Below are 17,885 nucleotides of genomic sequence, written 5' to 3'. Positions count from 1 at the left end.
TATCTTTTGCTTGTCCCATGTCGGTAAGTAACGTGGTATTGAATCAAGATACATAAAAAGAGCAGCATTCTATTCTTCATCTCCTCCCACCAGCTCTTAGTTCTAAAAATAAAAACAAAAAATTTTCTAAGTTACAAAGGTATTTACCAGACTTTTGCAGTAGAAAATAAACTATGTCTTTCTAAAAAGAAATAAATCTAAAAGATTGGTAGTATAGACAAATCTTTTGACTAAAATTAAAGAGAATCCTAAGTTTCGATATCTTGATAATTAAGCATAAATCTTTAAAAATATCTAAGTCTTAAAATTTTGTCAAAAGAACTTTTTTTTGACATGTTTCTATGAAAACTAGCTAAAGAGCCCCATTCTTTGTTGAAAAGAAGACTACATTTCGAAGTGTTTTGAAGGTCTTGAAAATAGTCTTATTCTTTGTTGAAAAAAAGACTACACGTCAAGAAGTTTTGAAGGATCCTAAGCAAAACTTTAACTTTTGTCCAAAAGAGGGTCACCTCTTTGAGGAGTTTTTGGGATTTTCAAGTCCCAGATTGAAAACAGTCAAAATTTACCGAAAAAAGAAATTAACAAGAGAAATTATTTTAAGTTTATAAAACAAAATGAATCTCACAGATTTTTCTTGAAACTTGTCAAAAAAATAATCGACAAAGAAAATTATTCTAAGTCTCCGAGACAAGATGGAGCTCACTCATTTTCTTTAAAACTTGTCAAAAAAAGAATCGACAAAAAAATTATTCTAAATCTACGAGACAAGATATAGCTCACTAATTTTTTCTAAAACTTGTCAAAAATAGAATTAACAAGAAAAATTGTTCTAAGTCTACGAGACATGATGGAACTCAAATTTTCCTTAAAACTTGTTGAAATAGAAATTCATGAGAGAAATTATTTTAAGTACACAAAACAAATTGGAGCTCACAGATTTCTCCTAAAAGTTGTCGAAATAAAAATTAACAAAGAAATTATTCTTAAGTCTAATAGTCAGGGTAAAGCTCAAAGGTGAAGAAACACATCGAAGGACAAAGTTATACGGCTTGAAGCTACTCCCAAAACAGCAGTTACCACCTAGTTGAAGGACAGAGACACTGATTATAGGCGACACGATTATAGAAAAGGCACGATTATAAGCACGATTATGAGTGGTTGAAAATAATTGGCGACAACGATTGAAGGCAAGTAAGTGAGAAGCAATTATCAAGAGACCCATGAAAGGAGGATAGAGATTGAGATGCATTGCCTATAAATAGTACTATTTGGGGTAAGAAAAATTTTCTAAGTTATAAAATCCCCTACAAGACTTTCGTGGTAGGAAATAGACTATGTTCTTTCAAGGAGAAATACACCTCAAAGTTCAATAGCGTGAACATAACCTTTGACTAAAAAATCAAAGGATTTTAGGCTTTCACACTTTGATAAACCATGGACTTGTAAAATTATCTAAGTCCTAAAATCTTGTTGGAGGATCCACTTTTCGAGGAGTTTTGGAAGGTCTAGAAAAGAGTCTTTCCATGCTAAAAAAATTGCATTTCTAAGTAATTTTTGAGGGATTATGAAAAGAGCCTCATCCTTCATCAAGAAAGACACCATATTTTGAATAATTTTGAAGGGTTATAAGAAAACTCATTCTTTGTCGAAGTGGATAGCCTTTCAAGGAGATTTGGAGAATCGCAAAACCTCTTCAAGAAGGTCATATTTCGAGCAATTTTGATAGAACATGAAGAGACCCATTTTTGGTTGAAAATGGGACCAACAAGAAAATTATTCTAAGTTCATAAGACTGAAGGCTTTTTTTTTAGGGGTTTCTGAGGATTTTCTAGTTCTTGGACTGAAAATAACCAAAACTGGTAAAAAAAAAAAAAAGACTAACAAGGAAAATATTATAAGTCCACAAGACTGAAGATTTTTTGAAAAGTTTTTGAGGATTTTCAAGTCCCTAACACCCAGAATTGGTTGAAAAACAGGAACTGACAAGGAAAATATTCTAAAAAGTCTATAAAACTAAGTGAGATTCTAGACTTCTCTCAGAATTACTCAAAAAATAAGAATTGATGAAGAAATTATTCTAAATCTATGAGACTGAATGAGCTCTCAGATTTCTCTTGTCAAAAAATAGAAACTGAGGAAGAAATTATTCTAAGTCCACAAGACTGAATGAACTCCTAGATTTCCCTCAAAATTGCTCAAAAAATAGAAAATCACAAGGAAAATATTCCAAGTCTACAAGAGACATGATAGGGCTAAAAGAGTGATATAAAAAAAATTACAAGGCTCAAAGTCGTCATTAGCGGATACTAGCGATTATCATCATTTGAAGGCTCAAGACACGAAGAAAGATTATAAGCGGTAGCAATTATGAAACAAGCGACAACCATCAGCATGATCAGAAGCAGTCGTGGATAATAGGCAGCAGCAGTTGAAGACAAACATGTATAAAAGGCGGTTACTAAGAAGTACCCGTGAAAAGATAAGAATGGTGACGGTCCATCTGCCTATAAATACTACAAAGCTTCATTTTTTAAATGATGACTTTTTGCACCCAAATACTATACTCAAACTCTCTGCACTCTGAAAATCTGTACCGCGTCAGACACCAGTTACCAAGAGACTCATAATGATTGATATTCGTTGTTACTATGAGTCGTACGTTATTTTCTTGCACATTCACATTTGTGTTCTTTATTTTCAGTTTGTTCTACGTTTATTTCTTGCAATTTTAGTCTTATTCAATACGTTGGTGTAAACTTTTTACATTCAGTTAAATACTTTATCATCATTTAGTTATTATTTTTGTTTTGTTATTTGCTTTGCGATGTCTCATTCGTTATCATGTTAACAACATGTTTAAAAGAACCTAAAAAGACCTAAAATCCAGTTCCCAAATTTTTTTTGGATTTATTTGTTTATAGCCTGTAAATTTTTTACTGTAAACAAGTATCAAGCTTTATATTATGGAGGATGACTTTTTGCATCATACACTTATATTCAGATTTTCTATACGTTAAAATTCTACACCAAACTAAACACTAGTTACCAAAGAATTTACTGCCCTTATTGTTATTTGCTTAGAGTCGTACGTTTACATTTTGCATTTCATTTCCTATATTTTGATTTACTTTCAGTTTGTTTTCTGCATTCCCTTATATTTGGTTTAATATTGCATTCAGTTTTGTATTTATTTCACTACTCTTCTATTCTTCTTGTCTATTCCTATGCTTTACACGTTAATTTAAATTGTTATATTAAGAATACACTTAAAAGAATTTAAGAGGTCTAAAATTTAGTTTAGATTATTTTTGAATTTATTTATTTATTGCCCATAAATTTTCACTGTAAATCATGTCACACATTAAAACTTATAAAGCAAAAACTTTCGTATTTCATTTTTTAGTAATGTATAAAAGGAAGAAACCACGCCCTCTCATCCTATCCATCCCTTCACTTGCAAAATACTTGCTAACGAATAACCATCATCACAGAGTTTTAAGTTAGTTTATAATTTATGATAATGTCTCATATAATCTTTTCTTTTCACAGACAAAGGAAAATAAAACAACTGAAAGAACAAAGAAGATAATTTAGCACTAGGAGCTCGATCCATGGGAGCATCAAGGTACCAAAGCACTGAAAAAAATACTATTTTCTTAACAAAGCTATCAAATAAATCTAAAAAAGGAGTTAATTTCGACTTATAAATACTAACAGTTGTATTATATCGGTTAATCTTTAATAGTCTGAATATAAAGTAAACTATATTAACTTTTCATGTAATAACTAGCTTATAGGGATGAAATATTTGATACATTAATTTTTACTATATTTATGACATTTTAATTTTTTCACTTTAAATAAAATAAACAAATAATCTATTTAAGCCTAAAATTATATTTTGAACATAGAAATAAAAATAATGGGAAAGCTCAAATATAATAAGAATTGGTGACATTATATTCTAGTAAAAAAATAGGCATATAAAATATAACAGCATACTAAGATAAAGTCAATTTTAAAATTGAAGGTCAGATGTAGTTACCAATATAAAATGTAACACTAGATTAATTTTAATTATAAAATAATGCTACTAATATATTTTTTACTAAATCAAAGTATTGTCCCTGAAAAAACCTTAATTTGTAACGGCGGTGGTTCTTTGTGGAGGTTCATATTTTGGGCTGGAGCCTGTTATTTCACTGGGCTAGACCCGTTTTAGTTCGCCCCGGCCTTTTTTTCTCTCCTCTTTTAAGTTATTTTTGGGTTATTGACAATTCAAATAAAATCAAAAGCACCCAAATTTCCTTACCATGTCGGAAGCAAAAGGAATGGTGTCTTGGGAATTAGAATGGCTCTCCTCGGATCAAACATAACAGGCGAGGTTCGCATCTATTTTATTTCTTATATGCTTTTCGCCATTATTTTTTTTTTCTTGAGCTAGGGTTTTGATTCTGCGTCCCACTGTTTTCTTTTGGTTACAATCGAGTTCTTAGTTTGTACGGCATCGCCGAATTCTACGTTTCCATCACTTCTTTAGTCTTGATTGCAATTGACACACGTTTTATTGCTTGATAATATCAAATAATTTGGAGATGTATGATTAGCCATTCAAATTATCGTATCATGATCCCACTGAATTCTTTCTGTCATATCTGCTTATATTGATGTGTGAGCTATTTGGTGCAGGTTGGACTCCGTTTGCTTCTTTGTCCTCTTGGTTCCAACGTTGTAATTCGAACAGCATGGTAGCATATTTTCATTTCATTATTACAGTTATGATTTTTAAGGTGGTTTTGTTTTTGTTGTTAAAATTGTTATTTAACATATAAGCTTGTGTTTTTTAAGCTGTACTGTGGGAATTGCTTTGCCTGTGTACTCTACGTTCAAGGCAATTGAAAATAAAGATGAAAATGCTCAACATAGGTGTCTTCTCTATTGGGCAGGTACGGATTTTGCTACCTTTTTCAATTTCTTTTGATTTATTTTTACTGAGATAGATGAAAAAGAAAAAATATGCTAAATGACTTCATGGTTTGATTGATGGTGTGACTATCTGACATGGCTATAATGAACCCATGTATCTGTTTTTTGGGGAGAACCTATCTGGTGTTTTCTATATTTCCCATGGCAGGAAAGGTTTACCGCGGTTTTTGGCTTTTAAAATTTACAATATAAAAGTAAGAAACATACAAAATGATATGAACGGCATGATGAACTCTAGTTAGCTTCTACACCTAATCAACATTCTGACATCATATTATGTAGTATAATCGTGCATTTTTCCCTGCTTGACGGGAATTAAGCAAGTTGGGAGCCATTTCAGGAAATTCTTGCTTAGCAGGATGATGAGATGTATGTAAGCTGGCCAAATTATGATTTACACATTATGTTGACAATTGTTTTAGATGGACTTGATGTCGGCAAATTATAATATTTGTTTGATGGAGTTTATGATTTATTCCTTCCAGTAATCCAGTTATGTTACATTTGCCTCCTAGAGATATTAACAGAATTTTATCCACCCATCCTGTCCTTATTTATGCATCGTTCTGTTCTCCAGACTGCATGTCATTTGACTAGCTGTTGAGAAACAGTTGTTTGGCATCTTTAAGTTGTTACAAGGATGAAGGAACCAAATATGGGCTCAACATACTAATTGATTTATCATATATGATAGCACACCATGTCTTATTCTGATATCTGATAACAAGACCCACCCACCAGCACACAAATATGATACACAATTTGAATCTCTTTGCATTACCATGTCTTAACATAACGAATATTGTATTATATTAATTATGAATTTTTCTCTTCATCTTTGGTTTTTGCAGCCTACGGCTCATTCAGCCTTGTTGAAGTACTCACAGACAAGCTTATTTCTTGGTATAGTTTGATCACATCCTAATCCGTTAATTTGGTTGTATAGGTCTCTTTGATTTTCAAAGGTTTTCCTTTCTCTCTCTCTCTCAATATGTGATATACTACCTCTTGTTAACAGGATTCTCTCTCTCCATCTTTGGTTGTTTTTATTATGGCTGTCAGTATTCTTCATCTGGATTATGAGTTTTGCAAGACTATAATAATAAACTAAATCACTTGTAATTTTAATTATTTTTGCAGGTGTCCTATATACTATCACCTGAAGTTTGCATTTCTTGTTTGGCTTCAACTTCCACCTACAAGTGTGAGTTTGATAGAGTCAGAATTAGGTTGACTCTATAATGTTGTTTTTGACCCATCTGTAACTGATTTTTTTTTTTTTTTGTTTCTATCTTATGCCCCATCCTTGAGCTGTTTCCTTCTTCATTCCTTTTTGTTTTGCTATGATTTGGTTATTGTATTTTCGTAGTTCAAACAAATATGCAGTTTTAGTAAGTGTATTAATTTCCTTGCCATCATTTCTTCTTCTTGCCATTTGTCTTTTTTTTTTCTAGGAAAATGAGAGCATTATGATTTGGAAACTGCTATTTATGGATAACAGTTAGGGAGACAGAGAGACCAGCTAATATGCTAAACCATTGAATTGCATGTAGAGTTGTGGTGAATGTGTGAATGTTGGAACAAGTGAAAAGCTGAAAACTTTTTGAATACCTTTATGATTTACTGCTAAGAGCTGCGCTTGTTGACGCTCACAGAGCTGTATAATTAGTAACATTTTTAGACCACAGAAGACGAACGTGATCTTGCAATATTCTTGTAGTCGTAAGTTGATTCCCTGATCTGGAATATTTTGTCTCTTGTGATTCTCTGAGGAATTTCCCCTTTTTAATTTTTTCAATTCTCCATCTTCCTATTTTGCATTTTCTTCCTGTTATTTACATCACTGTATTCTTCTGTGTTTAATACATTTTATGGTTGACAATTTGTCTCTTCAATACCTGAACTCGGTTTTATTATTTTGCTGATAAACTACTACCGTTCAAACAGGGAGCAAAACAGTTATATGTTAACCACTTGCGCCCCCTCTTGTTGAGGCATCAAGCACGAATTGATCAAGTCTTAGGTCTTGCATACTGTGAAGTGGTGTGTCTCAGATCCATACAGTGCATTTTAACTCTATTTTGAAGAATTTATGATCCCGTTGAAGTTCGAGAAATCCAGGGATAACTTTGTAGCTTGTTTACATTCCAAATATCAAATTGATTCGTGTTAATCTGTCAAGAGCTGGCAAAAGAGGAACCTTTTGTAAACAACTGTATTTAACCGTGAAATTTGACTTATCAATGCAGATCAAACTTGTGAGCTCATATCAAACAGAGATCCAGTTTGTCAGGAACATGGTAGTAAAGATAACCGGATCAGGTGAAACATCACGTTTCGGTCCTTTGCAATTGCTATTGCTCTTTTTGTATATTACTAAACTGCAAATTGAATTTCTTTGTGGATCAGCGGATCAAATGTTGAGAGGCGCCACTGAATCAGATAGATCGCAGCAACATAGCTCAACTGAGGATCCTGCGGTGCCCTTTGATTCTGAGCCCGACCCAAGCAACAATGGCTAATCAACCAGAAGTACTTAGTGGACTGAGACCCATGAATTGATGAGTGCTGTCCCCAAGAGTTCCCGTTAAGCGTGGAATATAAGAGACTGGACTACTATTATTTTTCCCAAATGTTCTTGATATCCTTTTTCATTGAAGAGACCCGAAGTTTTCTCTTGATAGGATGTGTAGTAGATAAAACTTCTTGAGTCAAAATTTATATTGGTCTTTTAGGTCGTACGGATCATTTAAGTCTTAAATTTTGAACATTTTTTAGCCCTCGATTGTATAAAATGAAATTTACTTTATTTTTTAAAAATAAAATGACAAAAATTTAAAATAACAGTGTGTTAAAATATTTTTATATTGTTCAAGACTTACCAAAAAAATTTTAAAGAACTAAAATATAAGATTCATATAATTTTGAGGGCTATTTTAAGAATTTACTTATAATTTTTTTTTTTATTTTGTATATATCCTATTAATGATGAACTTCTATTTCCTCGTTATTCAAATATAGAAGTTTAAATTATCATCCTTACATCGGTTAATCATTACTATTTTATTTTAGCAAATGCTAATAATTTCTTTTAAGGAAATATTTCGTGTTAGAGTCTTTTGATATTATCTTATTATAAATATTATATTCGTATCGTACAGGAATTACCCTTAAAATGAAAGGTTAGAATTTCTTTATAAAAGCGTATAATTTGTGTTAAAACATATTTTTCGCTTCCAAAATCATTTATGTAAGTTTATAGGTTACAAAAGGACAACTTTTTTTATCACAAGTTAATTTCGAATTATTTTCTTTCGTCTTGTTTTTTTTTCTTTTGCTATTATTTTCTTTTGTTAAAACAAAGTCATTATTAAACTAGTTATTGCACTGATATACAAATTACAATTTAAATTTTAATACAGTTAGAAATATAATTTTGACATTATATTACGTACTAATTAATAAACTAACAAAATTAATCATAATGAATTCAACTCGATAATCGCCTTAGTCAAATTATTTACTTACTAGTTCAATAATGAACTTGTCTAACCATATATAATAATAACCTCATAATTTACATATATTTATAATCCATTGAATGATATTATGAGAATTAAATGAAAATCAATAAAAATTACAAAATTAATGACTTCAATATAAATCGGTAGTATATCCACGCGGTTCCACAGTTACCTCTTACAAGATGCTAGAAAAATTAAAGTAGCATCTTAACATGAGTTGAGAAACCAAACCCTAAAAAAAAGTCTCCATCGACCTGAAATTATATGTTCATCTCACTTGTAAATACTAAAACGAAGGACGTTATTTATTTTTTTCAACACATAGGCCAAAGTTGTTTACTATGACCTACACAAAAAATCTGCCCAATAATAGTGTTGAAAAAAAATATGTTCCTAGCATATTTCTTAAAATAATAAAAGGATATAAGGGGAATTACAATTGAGGATTAATGGTATAAATAGTAAACCAAAAAAAAAAATTCCTATTCTCAATTTAGCCATTGATAAAATTCCAACTGCAAATTCGTCTCTTTTACTAGTTGATCAATATTTGTGGTTGCCTTTGGCATGATAATAAGAAGCTGATTTATTCGAGGCTAGCAACTGCTTCTGGCCCACCCAACCGCTCTAACTCTTCCTGTAGAAGACGATTATCGTCCGTCAGATGATACAATTTGAGTTCGAAACAACACAGCCTAGACTTTGCATTGCGTAGTCAAGCGCTAATGCGTCTGAAAGCATAATGATCTGGATCCGGGAAATTACCTTGATAGAATTGTTTTCGGATATAATTTTCTTGCATTCTTCAGATACTCTCTGAAGCTCTTCTTTCAGAGTTCGATTCTCACTTCCCAGAGACTCCACCCTCTTTTGTAACTCTTCACACTCAGCCTGGGTGGAACAAGAAATGTAAAACACATGTTGTAAAATGGTAGCATTAAATATGATCAAGCAAAGATGGCTTAGTCTCGCACTTAAACAAGGAAGCATGAAGTAGAATTTCCAAGTACCTGCTTGCGTAGTCTTGACCTCCTAGCTGACTCTCTATTAGACTGTTTCCTCTTCTGTCTTTTCAGCTCACGTTCGTCCTAAAAAAAGGATTGGGGAAGGTAATCGGAAATTAAAGGAACTAAAAGAGTGGAAAGTTGCAACATAACAATGAACACGTCAATGGGAAATACAAGGTATCACCAAAACGAAAATATCCATGATGTCGATTAAAGTAAGCATGAAGATGATAAATGTTAACTATGAAAAAGAGTAGTCATGCTGAGAACAAATTTTAAGGAAAATGAGTCCGGGAACCATACTTGTATCCACTGTTCACCAAGTGCAACTTCTCGTCCCATTATGGTTGGAGGTGTAACGGCTCCCGAGGCAGCAGATTGATTGTGTCTCACTTTTGCGCCTTCGGCGCTAGCAGGAGATGCATTCCACAAGTCCATTCCAATATTAAGATTAGTTGCAGACATTGACACAACAGACTTTCCAGGTATTGAAGATTGAGAAATGGCAGCGACAGAATTGTTCCGTGCATTGGCCCCTGAACAGGTTCACACAAACACAAAATTGTTTGAGTAACCAAGTAAAAGAAAGATTATCATGAAGAAGGTCCCAGCATACCATCAACAAGCATTTGGTCAAAACTCCCCTTCTTGTTTGTCCCGGATTCCTACATGGAAATACAACTCACGAGTGATTGCAGGAAATAGGAAGGCAAAAAGATCGATATGCTTCCAATTAAACAAGCTCAATTGAGACTTTTACTTAAAAAAATTAAAGCAAAAGAAAGGGCCAAGCGTAAAATATGAATGGCCAAGGAGATTTAAGGAAGGATATTAATATTTAGTAATTTACTTTAAACTACTAAGAGCACAAATACTGGTGCTAAACAGCAATATACCTGTTGGTTAGTATTCTCATCACTACCATCTGATGATCCCTCTGAACCACTATCAGCACTGATGATGAAATTTTGTAAAAGGTGGATATTAAGGAAGCCAAAGGGGAAAGAACTTAAAAAAAGATCTAAAATTGACTAGTTGTTTGCCAGACCTTTGTGAGAGGCCATCATTTCCAGACCCTGAGCCTGCCTTTCCATTGTCTCCTGCCTTGGAAACAGTATTTGCAGGCATTCCCTTTGAACTTTTGGTAGAAACCCGATCTTTTCCCTCAGGCCCCTTGCCTACAGACCTTGTACCATGCTGTGTGATGCTTGGAGTCTACCATACAATTAAAAAGACAAAAAGAACAACAAAGATTATAAATGGAATGCCAAACTCTAACAGACCTATTAAAGTTGCTTAGCAACATGTGAATTCATCTTGTATAAGCAAACATTACAGAGAATTCACATTTTGCTGCCCAGTGGTTGAAGGGAACAGGGATTAGAGTAATTGAGATACCGTTGCCATGCTAGGATGAGCATAGACACTCCCAGGAGGATATATAGCTGGATATGGAACAGGAGTACCATATGGTGGAATTAAAGGATGCTGAAAAAATTAGAAAAAAATAATCTCAATGAGAATTTTCTCTGCCAGTGTTTGCTAATATATTTTACCAATGAAATATTTTATTGACCTGGCTTCCCCACAAATAAGGATGGGGAGTTGGGGAAGCAACAGTTGAGGCAAAAAAAGGAGGCGGAGTGGCTCCAGGAGCATAATAAGCCTAAATAAGAAGGTGACATTAGATACTAAAATTTTTTATCTGTTGAAGAGTTTTTACAAATACAAAAGTATGATTAAAAAGTCTGTATCACATTTTCCACCAACCTGCATGGAGCCAGACCAATCAGGATATGAAGGTGCCAACGGTATCTACAGTTAATATTTAACAGAAATGATAAGGACACAAAAGGACCAGAAGAATTAAAATATCAAGAGAGATAGGAACCTGTGTTGAAGAAGTAGAAGATGGTTTGGAAGGTTTAGCTGTGCTTTCTTCACCAGTTCCCATCCAGATCAGCTCAGAAAAACTGCCTTGTAATCAGCTGAAGTTCCGATAACTGTTTAAGTCATTATATCACCTTGAACAAGCACACATCAAACAACTCAGCAAAAATAGAAATAAAAAATTACGTCACTAATAGCATTCAGGTTAATTATCATCAACCCTCAAATATAATCAAAAGTAGAAAGTAAATGAGTTTAACAGATCATTTTGAGCTATTTACTCTCATGAAATATGAGTTATTAAAAACTTCTTTTATAGCCAAATAAATTAATATCATCAAGGAAGGTGAAAAACTGACCCTTCTCTTGAAGATATTTGAATTGAGGATCTATCCAGTCTCACTAACCGGTCCTTCCCTCTACTCTAATATCTCTAGATAAAATCCAAGCAATAACTCTTAATTGGATTGACACTCTTGGTCTTAAGATGAATTGGCTTACTTCAAAAACAAGGGTCGGCAGATTCCCCAAACAAAAAACACATTGAGTGATTGAATTTGAGAATTCAACTTAATTATTGTTTGGGATTGCAGTTGAATGGTCAAACACATTTCAACTTTATCTACCAAAAAATTCGTGAAGGAATTTTTTAACAGAGTGAGTTTTCAACCTCAAATTATTAAGATGAAGCATTCCAACAATTCTGGGTTCCGTAGTTTTGATTTAAAGAATTCTCTATAATATAACTTGTAATATTTAGCCTCACTAGAAGTAAGTCTCCATATATAATCGTTGATTAGCTAATGGACAAGAGATAATAGCTTATCCATCAGCTATATATTATCATCCAACACACGAGATGTTTAGAATCCAATTCACAAAAGGATAGCATGAAAAAGACAAGGAGACACAATATATATATATATATATATATATATATAAAGTTTTTCCTTAGTTACAGATGTCAATATATGGATGTTTGTATTCACACATACAAATGCAATTGCCAGTGATGCAAATTTTGGTTTATAGTTTATTGTATCTCACTTTAGAACTGAATATACTGTTATTATTTATCAGAACAATCGTGCTTTAAGTCATCCTATGCGAGGTATGTTCTAATGAGGTCTGCAATTGTAATGCTAGCTTTGAGATTCTTACCTTGCTCAATATAATGATTGAAATATGGATTATGTAAGGGGAATTTCTATGACACCTCTATTTAATCATCACCTACTCTCATCGGCATCACATATTTTATATTTTAACTTGTTTATGAAAAAAGATGTAAGATTAAATGTATTTGAAAAAAAAAAAAAAAAAAAAAAACTCAACACATTGCGAGTATTGAAATGTACTTGGCTTAACGTATACTCTCTCATATTTAGTTCAACTTACAAGAGACATTTTATTGCTTTAGTCAACAGAAAATTATATTGACTATTCACAAGAATCTCTCATGAGTTCAGATGAAAAATCCAAAGATTTAAAATACTTTAACTTAGGTGCATCACCCTCTAGAGTACAATACAAAACTCCAGGCACTCGCTATGTACCTACTTTGAGGTAGCATATGCGCCGAATTAATAGGAATGAGACGCCCTACCTATCTTGACCTTATCCTGCTGTAACGCTGTTACTATTTTTGTACCATTGTAAATTCCTTCCTTGAAGAATATTATTCACACTCTTTTCAGACTTTTTCAACGCGTGTTTAATGTTGGACTATGTCCCGCACTTATCTTATAAACTGACCTTTTTTCTTTCATTTTAATTATTGAACAGACGGATGACCCGCAACCTATTAATAAAGTATTGTTAAAGAGAGTATTATAAAGAGTATGGTAGTAGTATATTAGTATTTCTCATCTTTCTATAGGTGCACCAGTTCTGTTTGTTTGTCTTCCCTCCTACACCTTATCAAACGAATCTAAAAAGTAATTTTTTCCGCAATTTTTACGCCTTCTTATATCCGTAATGAAATATTATTCATTACGGTTTTTCTTTTAAATCACGACTAGATCAGGAAAAACAAACAAATCCTATTTTAGACTCCTTACTTCAAAAACAAGTCGTGGTGAATTGGCAATAAATTGAGAATTGCAGCAAACGTAATAAGAACTACGAGATTCTATCGAAAAATCATTCAACGAAGTATACTTTATTTTTATTTTTTTTTCCCGCTTATTCTCGCGCAGGGAGAATTAAAAAAAAAAATTAAGGAATAGAATCAATAATTAACACACGGCAGCTAAGAAATTAAACAGCAAGCAGCGCAAAATCAGGAAGACCAAAAGATCACATTATAGAAAAATTAGAATTCTCTGAGAGAGCAGAACAGAGTTTGACTTGAATCAAACAAGGAAAAGAAAGCAGGGAACGTTCAAAAACCGAAACAAAAGTCGAAAAGGCTTGAGATCCCGAAATGAAAACAAAATCACAGCTACAAATGAAGAGAACGAATTAAGCGAAGCGCAACGCTAAAACATGACTATGACAGAAATATAAATAATAATTTGCAGGAAAATAAGGAGAGAGAAAGAGAGAGTGACCTGTTTCCATGGCGCAAAGAAAGGGGCTTAAAACGGTGAGGTGGAAGTCCAACTGGACGATTTTAAGGCTATAATAATACTGTGTGGGTTTTGTTTTGTTGCGAGGAGCCAAAGAGGTTTCTGTTTTTGGGGTCTTGTTTGGTATAATATATCAAACAAAGACTGCAGAAGAGAGAGAGAGAGAGTGGCAAAGTTTGTGTGAGTGGTGAAGTGAAACTGAAGTGGGAGGAGAAACGAGTGGGGGTTGGTTGGGTTTAGGGCTTTGGGGGCGACACGTGCGATAAAGGTGTTATCACCTGTCCATGTCTTATTGGATTAGGTTTGGCACATCTCAACTATGTGCGTTTGAATTGATGAATGATGGTGGATAGGATAACTTTATTTATTTATTTCCATGTTTTTCATTATCACTTTATTATTATTATTATTGGTTTGATTTGGCATGTGGCAATGGATGCCATGACAGTTGCCACACACTCTACTTTTGTCCGGTACTTTGCCTCCGGTTTCCACTCGTTGTCTGTGGTGTCGGCCGCACACTCGAGAAAATGCTCCCCGTATCAACCACCAAATATTACTCACTTTCTCGGACTTTTTATTTAAATAATATATTTTTAAAAATAATTTTTTAAATTAATTTTTTCTTAAAACTAATACCTTTATTTTATATTTTTTTAAAAATTAACAGCAGTATTTTTTATGTATAAATAATAATAAATTTTTATTATTATTTTAATAAATTATCGTTTCAAAATATTTAATATTATATCAAAAACTGACATATATGTATATTAAATAAGATGAAACAATTATAAATTTTTATTATTATTATTTTAATAAGTTATCTTCACATAATATTTAATACTTATATTTTTTATTATTATTTTAATATCATCACAAAGTAGTCGATACTTATATTTTTTATTATTGTTTTAAAAAACTTTCCTCTAGCAATATTTAATACTCTTACTATCCTGCATAAGCATAAAAACAGCGTGTTTTGGTTAGATTTGGTTCTCCTTCCTCGCATGGTTCGCATTGAACATGAGTATGGTCTCTCTCAGATAGTATTTCATCACTCCCTTCAGTTATCAGGTTTTTGTTGTTGCATTCTTTTTCAGATCTACAATTTCAAATAATTCTCATTGGTCTATTTTGCTACATTGTTTGGATCTTATTATGTTTCGAATTTATAAAAATTTGAAAATTCTTTAGTGTATGATTTCGAGGTGCTCCATAAGATTATAAATTTGGTAATAAGTATTTTCAGTTCAATTTCCTGTAAATGGAAGCATCCTATGAATTTGTTTTTGTTTGGAATAGATGAGTAATGTGATAGGCATAGGGTTGGATTTGTTTGCAATGCAAGGAAATGGGTTTGTGGACTTTACTTGAGGGATTTCTGCTTCTTGCAAATGCGTTTGCAATATTGAATGAGGATCGGTTTCTTGCACCAAGAGGATGGGGCATCACTCACATCATTCAATGCCTCATTCATTTCCTTTTTTTCAAATTCAAACCAATTTCACCTCTCTTATTTATTCATTATTACTCTCAAAATGTAATTATAATTAAATAAGACAAACAAAAATGTTGCTGATACACTTATAAAACATCTATACGATGAGAATATTATATATTTTTAGATAATAATTTTTTAAAATAATAAAAAAATAACAAATATCAAATACTGTGTGACAATAATTTATTAAAATAATAAAAAAAAGCAAGTATCGAATATTGTGTAACAATAATTTATTAAAATAATAATAATAATAAGTTATTATCAATTCATTTCATTTGATATATATATGATTACGATATATGTCAGTCTTTGGTGATATAATATCGGACATATTGAGACCATATCTTATTAAAATAATAATAATAAATTACTATCGTGTATGTATAAATGATATCACTACTGACTTAGAAAAAAAATATTAGAAAGAGAATTAATTTAAAAAAATTATTTTTAAAAACATATTATTTAAATAAAAAAGTTTACTTTCTCTTATCTTTTCTCTTAAGAAATATTAATTATCCTCTTGATTTTTATTTGCCTTATCTGGACCGCACCTTTTAGTACTTGGAAGTTCACGAAAACATTACTAAACAAAATAGACATAAAAAAAAGTAGACATAAATATATTTTCAAAAAAAAGAAGACATAAATAAATACCACAATATCTTTATTCAAATATTTATAGATAACACGGTTATTGAAGTGAAGAAAAATAAATTTAAATTATAACAAAGAAATTTTTTAATTATTATACCAATATCATAGTGTAATAATTTATTTTAATTTCTTTAATTAAAGAAGAAGAATTTTTTTTCTTATAAATCAAAACTACCCACATGGTGATATGTATAATTTTTTTATAAATTATAAAAAAATTAATACATAATAATGTGATTAATCAAATTAAGTAGTTTCAGAGCTCCGAATAAGTTTTTTCTGAGAGTTTTTCATCTCGTTTTTTCAATTAAAAAATGTCCCACAACAAATATCGCCGACATTGTCGTATACCTGTTTGTGATCATTGCTTAATTTATATATAGGTTTTTCGTATTGGTTAATCATATGTAGTCCTGCACACCGATTACGCATTCTCATTATTGTGATCGTTTATTGTTGCTCAATCACTTTCAATCTCATCCCCGTAAGGCCTGGTCTCACCAGTAGATCAGTTTCAAAATGATTCATCGGTAGATCATGTAGACGTTAACATTAAATCTATTAATTCATCGAGATTCATCGCCTGCAACTTTTTGCTAGTTTTTGCTTTTAAGTGGTGTATTTGAGTTTTTTTTTTTTTTTTAATTATGACTTAATTGACTTTTGTGGGAATGATCATCGGTGGTTTTTAGCTTTTCGTACAGTTTAAATTACGTTGGGAGAGGATATTATTCCAATAAACCCTCAAATTAATAAGAATTTAGATCAAGGCAAGTTAATGTGCTTAAGGTCTAATGCTCTTTTTCTTATATAAATATGATTTTTTAAAATATTTTAAATATTAGAAGATACATTATTAAATTGATATCAGCGGATTTACTGAATTAGATTCGACTGTCTTCTAAAATATTATTTATCTAAAAATTAGATAAATAGACCTCTCATTAATTTTGGATTTATTGCGATATTTACGCTAATTGACTGATTAATATGGATATGAGGTAATCTTAATCAAGGGCCAAGACAGCCACGGGCTTGCCCACGCTAGTAATGCATAACTCTTAGGATTTGGTTAAGTTATGTTAGGGATAGTAACTTGATCGTACTGATCGCAATTAAATACACTGGTCTCAAATTAGTTGTCCCCTGCTTCAATGTTGTTGTATTATCAACGTGATTCATGAATGGGAGAGTGAGGCCTGTTGCTCTGAATTTCAGGGTATGACAGAACCAGAGTGAATTACTCATTGACCTCAAATGAGGTGGCAACTAATATTTTATATTGAGATAGTATCAATCAATGTATAATTAGAATATTAGGTTCTGATTGTAACGTGTTCTGATTTTTTTATAACAAAAGAAATGATGAAATCACATAATTTATAGGTTTGTGTTTTTGGATTATTTTTTTTTTCTTCACATGAAACTTCAATGGATGATTTGTGTTGATTGATGTGTCTGGCATGAAAGGTATTGTGCGTTGCCGCAATTTTTGAAGAAAAGAGAGTTTTAATGGTCTGAGGGATGGCAGGGGTGCATGTGGCGCATGACTATGAAAATGGTGGAGGACACTTTTTTTTTTCCTGGTTTGAGAACCTTTTCTTTTAGAGTGAATGAAAAAATTAAAAAAATTGCTTAATATTTTAAATAATATGATAAAAAAAAGATAAATAAATTTTAAATTGTTGTACGAGGGTTTTAAAGTATAAATAATCAAATAAACAACAGTTTACAAAATCAATGA

The 17,885-nt window shown here is 31.9% G+C and overlaps 2 protein-coding genes across 3 annotated transcripts; one reads left to right on the top strand and one right to left on the bottom strand.

Annotated features, from left to right (window-relative positions):
• The first annotated feature begins 4,220 nt into the window (after window positions 1-4,220).
• On the top strand, window positions 4,221-7,762 carry LOC113869437 (HVA22-like protein k). Its single transcript, XM_027505758.1, has 8 exons — window positions 4,221-4,384; window positions 4,690-4,748; window positions 4,849-4,946; window positions 5,838-5,889; window positions 6,127-6,190; window positions 6,934-7,029; window positions 7,236-7,308; window positions 7,396-7,762. The coding sequence occupies exons 1-8, from the start codon at window positions 4,352-4,354 to the stop codon at window positions 7,506-7,508; spliced, it is 588 nt and encodes a 195-aa protein (XP_027361559.1). The 5' UTR covers window positions 4,221-4,351; the 3' UTR covers window positions 7,509-7,762.
• Window positions 7,763-8,673: 911 nt separating this feature from the next.
• Window positions 8,674-14,182, bottom strand: LOC113869118 (G-box-binding factor 1-like). 2 transcript variants are annotated; one of them, XM_027505272.1, is made up of 12 exons: window positions 13,960-14,182; window positions 11,409-11,541; window positions 11,288-11,332; window positions 11,094-11,183; window positions 10,916-11,005; window positions 10,566-10,732; window positions 10,414-10,471; window positions 10,134-10,182; window positions 9,821-10,053; window positions 9,521-9,598; window positions 9,276-9,401; window positions 8,674-9,147 (listed from the first exon to the last, which is right to left on the bottom strand). In XM_027505272.1, exons 2-12 carry the CDS (start codon window positions 11,469-11,471, stop codon window positions 9,097-9,099), a joined length of 1,050 nt encoding a protein of 349 aa, XP_027361073.1. In that variant the 5' UTR covers window positions 11,472-11,541; window positions 13,960-14,182; the 3' UTR covers window positions 8,674-9,096. The 2 variants fall into 2 exon arrangements, with proteins under 2 accessions (XP_027361073.1, XP_027361074.1); XM_027505273.1 differs by lacking the exon at window positions 11,288-11,332 and having other exon boundaries at window positions 13,960-14,116.
• Window positions 14,183-17,885: the final 3,703 nt, after the last annotated feature.

This window comes from Abrus precatorius, unplaced genomic scaffold (assembly GCF_003935025.1).
Source record: "Abrus precatorius isolate BTA unplaced genomic scaffold, Abrus_2018 Scaffold6, whole genome shotgun sequence".
NCBI classification, from domain to species: domain Eukaryota; kingdom Viridiplantae; phylum Streptophyta; class Magnoliopsida; order Fabales; family Fabaceae; genus Abrus; species Abrus precatorius.
Note: the sequence above shows the minus strand (reverse complement) of the source record. Positions and strands in the feature narration are given on the sequence as shown.